The sequence below is a fragment of the Hyla sarda genome, chromosome 9, assembly GCF_029499605.1.
Source record: "Hyla sarda isolate aHylSar1 chromosome 9, aHylSar1.hap1, whole genome shotgun sequence".
Lineage (NCBI taxonomy): Eukaryota > Metazoa > Chordata > Amphibia > Anura > Hylidae > Hyla > Hyla sarda.
In genome coordinates, this window is record NC_079197.1 from 166,512,215 (window position 1) to 166,523,606 (window position 11,392).

The window sequence follows — 11,392 nt, forward strand, 5'->3', positions numbered from 1 at the left end:
TCAAAAAGTCTTCAGACCCTTTCACTTTTTTTTTACATTTTATGTTACGGTCTTTAACCAAGTTTCTCCCATCATACTCCACTCAATACCCCATGATGACAAAGTAAAAACACAATGTTAGAAATCATTACTAATTTATTGAAAAGAAAAAGTGAATATATTGCATTAATCTAAGCATTCATACCCTTTACTTAGGACCTAGTTGAAGCCCCTTTGGCAGCGATTACAGCCTTCAGCGTTCTTGTTTCACTGTAGGGATGGTATTGGGCAGGTGACGGGCAGTGCCTGGTTTCCTCCAGACATGATGCTGCCCCCACCATGATCACTGTAGGGATAGTATTGGGCAGGTGATGGGCAGTGCCTGGTTTCCTCCAGACATGATGCTGCCCCCACCATGATCACTGTAGGGATGGTATTGGGCAGGTGATGGGTAGTGCCTGGTTTCCTCCAGACATGATGCTGCCCCCACCATGATCACTGTAGGGATGGTAATGGGCAGGTGAATGGCAGTGCCTGGTTTCCTCCAGACATGATGCTGCCCCCACCATGATCACTGTAGGGATAGTATTGGGCAGGTGATGGGCAGTGCCTTGTTTTCTCCAGACATGATGCTGCCCCCACCATGATCACTGTAGAGATGGTATTGGGCAGGTGATGGGCAGTGCCTGGTTTCCTCCAGACATGATGCTGCCCCCACCATGATCACTGTAGGGATGGTATTGGGCAGGTGATGGGCAGTGCCTGGTTTCCTCCAGACATGATGCTGCCCCCACCATGATCACTGTAGGGATGGTAATGGGCAGGTGATGGGCAGTGCCTGGTTTCCTCCAGACATGATGCTGCCCCCACCATGATCACTGTAGGGATGGTAATGGGCAGGTGATGGGCAGTGCCTGGTTTCCTCTCTACATGATGCTTCCCCCACCATGATCACTGTAGGGATGGTATTGGGCAGGTGATGGGCAGTGCCTGGTTTCCTCCAGACATGATGTTGCCCCCACCATGATCACTGTAGGGATGGTATTGGGCAGGTGATGGGCAGTGCCTGGTTTCCTCCAGACATGATGCTGCCCCCACCATGATCACTGTAGGGATGGTATTGGGCAGGTGATGGACAGTACCTGGTTTCCTCCAGACATGATGTTGCCCCCACCATGCTCCACTGTAGGGATGGTATTGGGCAGGTGATGGGCAGTGCCTGGTTTCCTCCAGACATGATGCTGCCCCAACCATGATCACTGTAGGGATGGTATTAGGCAGGTGATGGGCAGTGCCTGGTTTCCCCCAAACATGATGCTACCCCCACCATGATCACTGTAGGGATGGTATTGGGCGGGTGATGGGCAGTGCCTGGTTTCCTCCAGACATGATGCTGCCCCCACCATGATCACTGTAGGAATGGTATTGGGCAGGTGATGGGCAGTACCTTGTTTCCTCCAGACATGATGCTGCCCCCACCATGCTCCACTGTAGGGATGGTATTGGGCAGGTGATGGGCAGTGCCTGGTTTCCTCCAGACATGATGCTGCCCCCACCATGATCACATTAGAGATGGTATTGGGCAGGTGATGGGCAGTGCCTGGTTTCCCCCAGACATGATGCTTCCCCCACCATGATCACTGTATGGATGTTATTGGGCAGGTGATGGGCAGTGCCTGGTTTCCTCCAGACATGATGCGGCCCCCACCATGATCACTGTAGGGATGGTATTGGGCAGGTGATGGGCAGTGCCTGGTTTCCCCCAGACATGATGCTGGCCCCACCATGATCATACTGCCCCCCACCACATGGCCACGCCCCTCATGATGTCACGTCACAGCCCCCTCAATGCAAGTGCATGGGAGGGGGTGTGACGGCTGCCACGTCCCCTCCCATAGACTTGAGGGGGCGGGATGTGATTTTACGAGGGGGCGTGGTCGTGACATCATGACCCCCTCGCCCCCACTCCAAGCTTTTGGAACAAAATGTTACGAACTCTGGGGCAGCGGAGTACCCCTTTAAAAATAAGGAAAGGTTGGAATGACTTTCCATTAGCACTGTATTTAGGGAGTCCATAGCAAAATCAGTGTATGATTTATGGTAACATACCCCTACGTTAGGAATAAGAGGGCTGGTACCCATAACACCTCCCCATCTATTCTGTTGCAGCAGGGCTCCTAAGCCTAAGTATTTATCTCATATAACTAGGGAATGTGGCTGCACAGTTTATCATCCCCCGTCTCTATTTTCATTCGGCTTGTATAAATCCATTGCTTTATCACTTGCCAGACTAAAAACCTGCCACTCTAAAAGGGTAATTTAGGGATGCCTTGGCACACCATAGTAACACCGGCATGTAATGCCCACCAAAAATTGATAATTGGACACCTTTCCCATTTTTAAAAGCTGTTAGTCACCAGGGGTGCCATCCAGAGATGTAATTTGTAACTTCTGGACCCCGATGCAAAATGTGCCATTTATAATACTGGTGTGGTGACCCATGGTGATGGCGGGACCACAGGGTGTAGCGGTGGATGGATAGGTGGATGGGGCAAGATGGTATTAATCCTAGGAGCAAGGTGTTATTAACCCGTAATGTTCGTGACGCCAGAGTGTTTTTAGCTGTGCTTTAAGACACTGCAGATAAACAATACATGGAATATTCTCAGATTGTTTTACTTTTACATTTTCACACCCAGCTCAGAAAGCTTAGATATAGTTACACAATGTTCTAATTATTTTCTTTCTTCTTTTTTAACAAAGGATAATTTTTATACAGTGTATTTTAAATCCATCCTTTATCCTGGTGCTAGATGTACAGTTTGGCAGTGACCAGACCTACAACCTGGACTCTGACCTTTGAGATATTACAGATAAAAAATATAAAGAACATTCTGATAAATATTTTTTCACCTGCCCCCGGGTCCATCTGAAAGCCTTTTTCACGTCTTTATTTTTCAAGCTATAGATCAATGGATTTAGCATAGGGACGGCGGCTGTGTTAAAAAGAGCAAAATATTTTTGGGAGTCCAAGGTGCTACTTAGGTTTGGTGTCAGATATTGTCCAATAAGGGTTATGTAGAGTAAGATGACAGCTGTGAGGTGAGAGGAACACGTGTAGAAGGCCTTACGTCTTCCAATGGTACCTGGTATTTTTAATATGGTGTTTATGATAAAAATGTAAGGAAATAATGTGAGAAAGAATGGGGTCAGGCAGAAAACTAACACTGCTTCTATGAACAACAACTTCTCTAAGAAAGAAGTGTCATCACAGGAAATTCTCATCAGGGGAACAATGTCACAGAAAAAGTGGTTGATTTCAATGGAAAAATAACAAGAGAAAGAATAGAGGATCCCAACTGGTGGAATGATTTGTAAAAAACTAAATACCCAGCAGGATGAAGCCAATAGGCTACAGGTTTTAGGATCCATAACCATGTGATACCGTAAAGGGTTACAGATGGCCACATATCTGTCATAGCTCATAGCTGCCAATATGAGAAGCTCATTGCTCATCAAAGACCCGAACATGTACATCTGTATCATACAAGAAATATAAGACACAGACTTGTCCCGGGTGATGAAACTTGATAAGGTCTTACATAAACTGATTGTGGAAGAAGACATGTCTACTATGGAGAGGTTACCAAGGAAAAAATACATAGGACTATGGAGACGATGATCAACACAAACCAAGAGGAGGAGGGTCATGTTACCACCAAGCGTTATGAGATAGATCAGGAGAACTAGGAGGAAGATGGGAAGCTGAAGCTCCGGAACATCAGTGATCCCATTTATGATGAAGTATCTGATATGCGTTTGGTTAGAAAACATCTTCGTAAAGAGCAAAACTTCAAAAGGAACATCAGAGAAAGTATGAAAGGGTAAAGGGGATTGTAGGGATCAGAAACTCTTGGTTCTTGTACCAGGTGAACGGGGCGTCTGAATATATTTGACAAGTCTTCTGAGGCTTTCCCTGTGCATAGAGCAAGAGGATAGAAATAAATCACCTATTATACCATAAATTATATCATATTCATATATATTTATCTATCTCATATCTATCTACCACAACGTAAAAATGTATTGAACACGTCACAATTTTTCTCATTAAATACATTTCCAAAGCTGTAATTTACATCAAAGTATTCACAAAATGGTGATAACAACTCCAGTGATCTATACATACAAAGAAACCAAAACAAATACGTTTAGAAATTAAGTTATGTGTAATAATGTCAACTGACACAGGGAAAAAATATTGAACGCATGAAGAAAGGGAGGTGCAAAAAGGCATGGAAAACCAAGACAACAGCTGAAATCTATCAGTAATTTAGCCGCTTGTTAGCGTAAATAATATCAATGGGTTCAGTCCCAACTGATGGCTACAAAAAGGTCTCATTGCCAAGGTGTCGCACAAGAGAAATCTTATAGATAAAAGCAAAGAGCTGTCTCCAGACCTTCACAACTAAATCGTTGAAAAACTTAATAATGGTACAATAGTTGCAGGGTATTTCTAAACTTCTCCAATCAGCTCTGTTGGGGCAAATAAGTGGAAAGACAATCATTTCTGTCAGGATCCGGACTGGAGTCCGGGGAGGACACGGGTGGTGGATCCTATGTCAGTGAGGTGATGGCGTGGGCCGTACCAGGGGAACGGAATCTAAGAGGTTACTGGTTTTCACCAGAGCCCGCCGGTAACCCCCAGGTTGTTCCACCCGATAGTGACTCAACCTCACTGACTGCTGAGTTAGGCGCAGTACAGAAGGACTAGGCAAAAGGCAAGGTCAGACGTAGCAGAAGGTCAGGGCAGGCAGCAATGGTTCATAGTCAGGTGCAACGGCAAGGGTCTGGATACACAGGCAATGGACACACAGAAACGCTTTCACAGGGCACAAGGCAACAAGATCCGGCAGGGACAGGAAGGGGAAGTGGGTTTTATGGTGTGGGGAGTGCTTGGAACTAATTGGGCCAGGCACCAATTAATGGTGCACTGGCCCTTTAAATCTAAGAGACCCGGCGCGCGCGTGGCCTAGAGAGCGGGGCCGCGCCCGCCGGGACTGAGCAGAAGGAGGGGGCCGGTGAGTGACACGGGATGCGACCCTCGGGCGGGCACGTCCCGCCACAGGGATCGCATCCCCGCTGAGGGACACAGAGCAGCGCTCCCGGTCAGCAAGTTTGACCGGGGAGCTGCAAGCAGGGGAGTAACGCCGCGAGCACTCCGGAGGGGAAGCGGGGCCCGGAGCGCTCGTCGTTACAATTTCACCATACATTTTCCTCCGCCAGGTGCTTCTCACAAGATAGAATAATCAGAATTGTCCGAGAGCCAAGGAAGCTTGTGGAGAGCATCAAAGAGACCTGGAACTAGCCGGGAGTGACTGTTGTCTCAAAGAAACTGGATTTATGGTGACTTGTTCAATACTTATTTCACTTTATCTATCTATCTATCTATCTATCTCATATCTATCTATCTCATATCTCTCCCATTTCTATCAATCTCATATCTATTATTCTCATATTTATCTATCTATCTCATATCTATTTATCTATCTATCTCATATCTATCAATCTCATATCTATCTATCTATCTCATATTTATCTATCTCATATCTCTCCCATATCTATCAATCTCATATCTATTATTCTCAAATTTATCTATCTATCTCATATCTATTTATCTATCTCATATCTATTTATCTCATATTTATCTATCTCATATCTATCTATCTCATATCTATCTATCTCATATCTATCTATCTATCTATCTATCTCATATCTATCTATCTCATCTCTATTATTCTCATATTTATCTATCTATCTCATATCTATTTATCTATCTCATATCTATCAATCTCATATCTATCTATCTCATATCTATCTATCTCATATCTATCTATCTCATATCTATCTATCTCATATCTATCTATCTATCTAGTAGAATAAAGTGTCCCGCAGCACTCCAGTAGTGATCAAAATAGGTTTATTACCTCAAGGTAAGATACAACGTTTCGACCGTCACCACGGTCTTTTTCAAGCATAAGCAAGTGACACACTCCTCCCATATTTATATGGGGTACAATATCAAAAGGTGATTGTGCTCAATAAAGAAAAAACATGTATTACAGTGAATAATGTGACAATTGTTTAGAAGAGGAACATAATGATACATGAAAAAAATGCATACTTTTAACAAGACAGTGTAATTAGTGCTGTACAGTATATACAACCTGACATATATCGCATCATGTGTAAGTGACAATTAGTGTACAGGTGTGTGGACATTAAAAGTAATCAGGGTAACATGTCACGAGGTCAAACACTCACCCATCTGTGGTAATGGCGGCCATTCCCTGACGCCGTGTGTGCACACGGCTCTAGGGAATTCCGCAGACCAGCCGGAGTACAGCCAATCACAAGGGGGCGTCGCGCGTTGCTAAGCAACGACTGTAGCTCGCGGTCCGCGCACACTCACTGTGCTTCCGGATGCCGCGGGCGCCATGACACTTCAGGGAAAGTAGTGTCCTGTTTGGCGCATGCGTATAGATGTGTGTAGTTGTCAATGAAGCCATGTGTAGTGCGGGCAAAGTTCCCGTACTTGATCTGTCAAAACATATGTAATATAATAATGTGGATGAATGTATGTAAGTAACTACGGAAGATGAGAAATGTGTATTGGTGTGGTGAAAACAGGAGTGTATGTAGAAAATGATAAGTGTGTGAGTGAATAACGGGAGATGGATGTGCATGAGTGAATGAATCCTTAGTATATAAGGAAATTAAAAATGGAGAATTACATATAAAAATGAAAATAAGAAAAAAAGAAAAAATAAGAATGTAAGGAGTGTACGGGTATACATATGTAGGTGTGAGGGTGGTGGCAAGGTGTGGCTGTGAAGGCAAGCTGTGTGAAGCACCTGCATAGTATATACATAGGAACATGATTTTGTACATGCACGTATGTATACACATGCATCAGTGTATGGCTGTGTTTGTCAGTTGATCTGGCTCACATAAAGATGTGTATAGAGGAATAAAATAAAATAAACGTAGATGAGAGCAATTTCATTCTTGGTTGGCTGCACTCGGGTGGTAAGGGTCTAGAACTGGTAGAGTGGTCAGATAGATGATGGTCAGTGGTGTTTGATCGACGTGTCCCCTGATCATCTGCATAAAAACAAAGCAAGAGTAATTAGCATGTTGAAAGAAGAACACGGTATAGAATTGATCATTAGGATTCATATACAGTGAATGATAGATGAGTTAGTATACTGCTCAGTGTGTGTGTCACAATTTATATATACAATCAAGTTCAACTGGCAGGTCAAGTCATCGGGATAATTTGTAGATACCTGTGGTTACAGTGAAATCTACGTTAAGTCCGTGGGGGCGTAGTGTGCCCAACTCATGGATCCAACGCAATTCGCACCTTTTGAGTATGCTAACTCGGTCGCCGCCTTTCTTAGATATGGGAACATGATCTAGCAAAGTAAATCTGAGGTCATTTTCATGATGTCCAGATTCCGTAAAATGTTTAGCTACGGGTAGGTCCAGGCGCTTCTTACGGATTGAGTACCTGTGTTGGTTGAACCTCGTTCGGAACTCCAATGTGGTTTCGCCTACATATAGCAGTTGGCAAGGGCATGTGAGAACATACACCACAAATTCAGATGTACAGGTCAGGTACCATCTTATCCTGTATTGTCTGTTCGTGGTTGGATGTTTAAAGTGTGGGCCCTTGTCCATGCGGGTGCAGTTAATGCAGTTCCGACATGGGTAGCTGCCTTTATTTTGTACAGTGAGGTATCTTTGTTGGCCCCCTAGACTTGTAGAGACATCTGTTTTCACAAGTTTGTCTCTCAAGTTCGGGGGGCGCCGGTAAGCCATAATGGGGTTGTTTTGGAATTCCTCAACCTGTGGAAAACTGTCTCGGAGAATATGCCAGTGTCGTTTGATAATTCTGGCAATTGTTGTGGATCTGTCACAGTATGTTGACACAAAACTAATGCGTTTGTTGGATTGGGCTACTTTTGTCTGGTGCAATAGTGACTGTCGTCTGAGAGTAAGTGTCTCCTGTTTACTTCTCTCAACCAATGATTTGGGGTATCCCCTCTGTATGAAATTCTTGGCCATTTTGTCGAGTGCAGGTTCTACCCTTTCGTCAAGGCTAACTATCCGTCGTGCTCTGAGCATCTGGCTTTTGGGTAGGGATCTAACCATGGGGCGAGGATGGTGACTGTTATAGCGTAGCATGGAGTTGCTATCAGTGGGCTTGGTATAAAGGTCTGTATGTAGTTTACCATTTTGTGAGATGACTAATGTGTCTAAGAACTGGACTGATTCTGTAGAATGAGTGAGAGTGAATTTTATATGGTCATTTATGTTGTTGAGGAATGTCAGAAATTCGTGTAGTTGAATGACCGTGCCTGTCCAGACGAGTGAAGATATCATCTATGTATCGCCACCATGCCAGACCATGGCGATACATAGATGATATCTTCCTCATCTGGACAGGCACGGTCATTCAACTACACGAATTTCTGACATTCCTCAACAACATAAATGACCATATAAAATTCACTCTCACTCATTCTACAGAATCAGTCCAGTTCTTAGACACATTAGTCATCTCACAAAATGGTAAACTACATACAGACCTTTATACCAAGCCCACTGATAGCAACTCCATGCTACGCTATAACAGTCACCATCCTCGCCCCATGGTTAGATCCCTACCCAAAAGCCAGATGCTCAGAGCACGACGGATAGTTAGCCTTGACGAAAGGGTAGAACCTGCACTCGACAAAATGGCCAAGAATTTCATACAGAGGGGATACCCCAAATCATTGGTTGAGAGAAGTAAACAGGAGACACTTACTCTCAGACGACAGTCACTATTGCACCAGACAAAAGTAGCCCAATCCAACAAACGCATTAGTTTTGTGTCAACATACTGTGACAGATCCACAACAATTGCCAGAATTATCAAACGACACTGGCATATTCTCCGAGACAGTTTTCCACAGGTTGAGGAATTCCAAAACAACCCCATTATGGCTTACCGGCGCCCCCCGAACTTGAGAGACAAACTTGTGAAAACAGATGTCTCTACAAGTCTAGGGGGCCAACAAAGATACCTCACTGTACAAAATAAAGGCAGCTACCCATGTCGGAACTGCATTAACTGCACCCGCATGGACAAGGGCCCACACTTTAAACATCCAACCACGAACAGACAATACAGGATAAGATGGTACCTGACCTGTACATCTGAATTTGTGGTGTATGTTCTCACATGCCCTTGCCAACTGCTATATGTAGGCGAAACCACATTGGAGTTCCGAACGAGGTTCAACCAACACAGGTACTCAATCCGTAAGAAGCGCCTGGACCTACCCGTAGCTAAACATTTTACGGAATCTGGACATCATGAAAATGACCTCAGATTTACTTTGCTAGATCATGTTCCCATATCTAAGAAAGGCGGCGACCGAGTTAGCATACTCAAAAGGTGCGAATTGCGTTGGATCCATGAGTTGGGCACACTACGCCCCCACGGACTTAACGTAGATTTCACTGTAACCACAGGTATCTACAAATTATCCCGATGACTTGACCTGCCAGTTGAACTTGATTGTATATATAAATTGTGACACACACACTGAGCAGTATACTAACTCATCTATCATTCACTGTATATGAATCCTAATGATCAATTCTATACCGTGTTCTTCTTTCAACATGCTAATTACTCTTGCTTTGTTTTTATGCAGATGATCAGGGGACACGTCGATCAAACACCACTGACCATCATCTATCTGACCACTCTACCAGTTCTAGACCCTTACCACCCGAGTGCAGCCAACCAAGAATGAAATTGCTCTCATCTACGTTTATTTTATTTTATTCCTCTATACACATCTTTATGTGAGCCAGATCAACTGACAAACACAGCCATACACTGATGCATGTGTATACATACGTGCATGTACAAAATCATGTTCCTATGTATATACTATGCAGGTGCTTCACACAGCTTGCCTTCACAGCCACACCTTGCCACCACCCTCACACCTACATATGTATACCCGTACACTCCTTACATTCTTATTTTTTCTTTTTTTCTTATTTTCATTTTTATATGTAATTCTCCATTTTTAATTTCCTTATATACTAAGGATTCATTCACTCATGCACATCCATCTCCCGTTATTCACTCACACACTTATCATTTTCTACATACACTCCTGTTTTCACCACACCAATACACATTTCTCATCTTCCGTAGTTACTTACATACATTCATCCACATTATTATATTACATATGTTTTGACAGATCAAGTACGGGAACTTTGCCCGCACTACACATGGCTTCATTGACAACTACACACATCTATACGCATGCGCCAAACAGGACACTACTTTCCCTGAAGTGTCATGGCGCCCGCGGCATCCGGAAGCACAGTGAGTGTGCGCGGACCGCGAGCTACAGTCGTTGCTTAGCAACGTGCGACGCCCCCTTGTGATTGGCTGTACTCCGGCTGGTCTGCGGAATTCCCTAGAGCCGTGTGCACACACGGCGTCAGGGAATGGCCGCCATTACCACAGATGGGTGAGTGTTTGACCTCGTGACATGTTACCCTGATTACTTTTAATGTCCACACACCTGTACACTAATTGTCACTTACACATGATGCGATATATGTCAGGTTGTATATACTGTACAGCACTAATTACACTGTCTTGTTAAAAGTATGCATTTTTTTCATGTATCATTATGTTCCTCTTCTAAACAATTGTCACATTATTCACTGTAATACATGTTTTTTCTTTATTGAGCACAATCACCTTTTGATATTGTACCCCATATAAATATGGGAGGAGTGTGTCACTTGCTTATGCTTGAAAAAGACCGTGGTGACGGTCGAAACGTTGTATCTTACCTTGAGGTAATAAACCTATTTTGATCACTACTGGAGTGCTGCGGGACACTTTATTCTACTATACAACACTGCTGCTGCCAGTGACCCGGGCTGCGATTGGGCCCGCTTGCACCCGCTACACCTTTGCATCCCTGGTGTGCTGCTCCTCCTTGCTATCTGGATATATCTATCTATCTATCTATGTCATATCTATCTATCTCATATCTAATATCTATCTATCTCATATCTATCTATTTATCTATCAATATATAAATTATTCTAAGTTTCTCTAACAAATGTACAAATTACACGTACGTTCTCTTCCGCACACCTTTGTGTTATGTACTTTACCTCCAGACCTTGATCGTCTATAATTCTCATACAGTGATGTAATATTTACAGGTGATAGAAATATTCTGAGCTTAATGTTCCTGTTGATGCCATCATTGTCTCCCATGTGATCTGCTGTTGCTCTGCACTATTGTTCTGGGTG

General features: G+C 43.8%; 1 protein-coding gene across 1 annotated transcript; it reads right to left on the bottom strand.

The window, feature by feature from the left end:
• Nucleotides 1-2,817: 2,817 nt before the first annotated feature.
• On the bottom strand, nucleotides 2,818-3,813 carry LOC130292008 (olfactory receptor 6C74-like). The gene has a single exon (XM_056541439.1). The coding sequence runs from the start codon at nucleotides 3,811-3,813 to the stop codon at nucleotides 2,818-2,820; it is 996 nt and encodes a 331-aa protein (XP_056397414.1).
• Nucleotides 3,814-11,392: the final 7,579 nt, after the last annotated feature.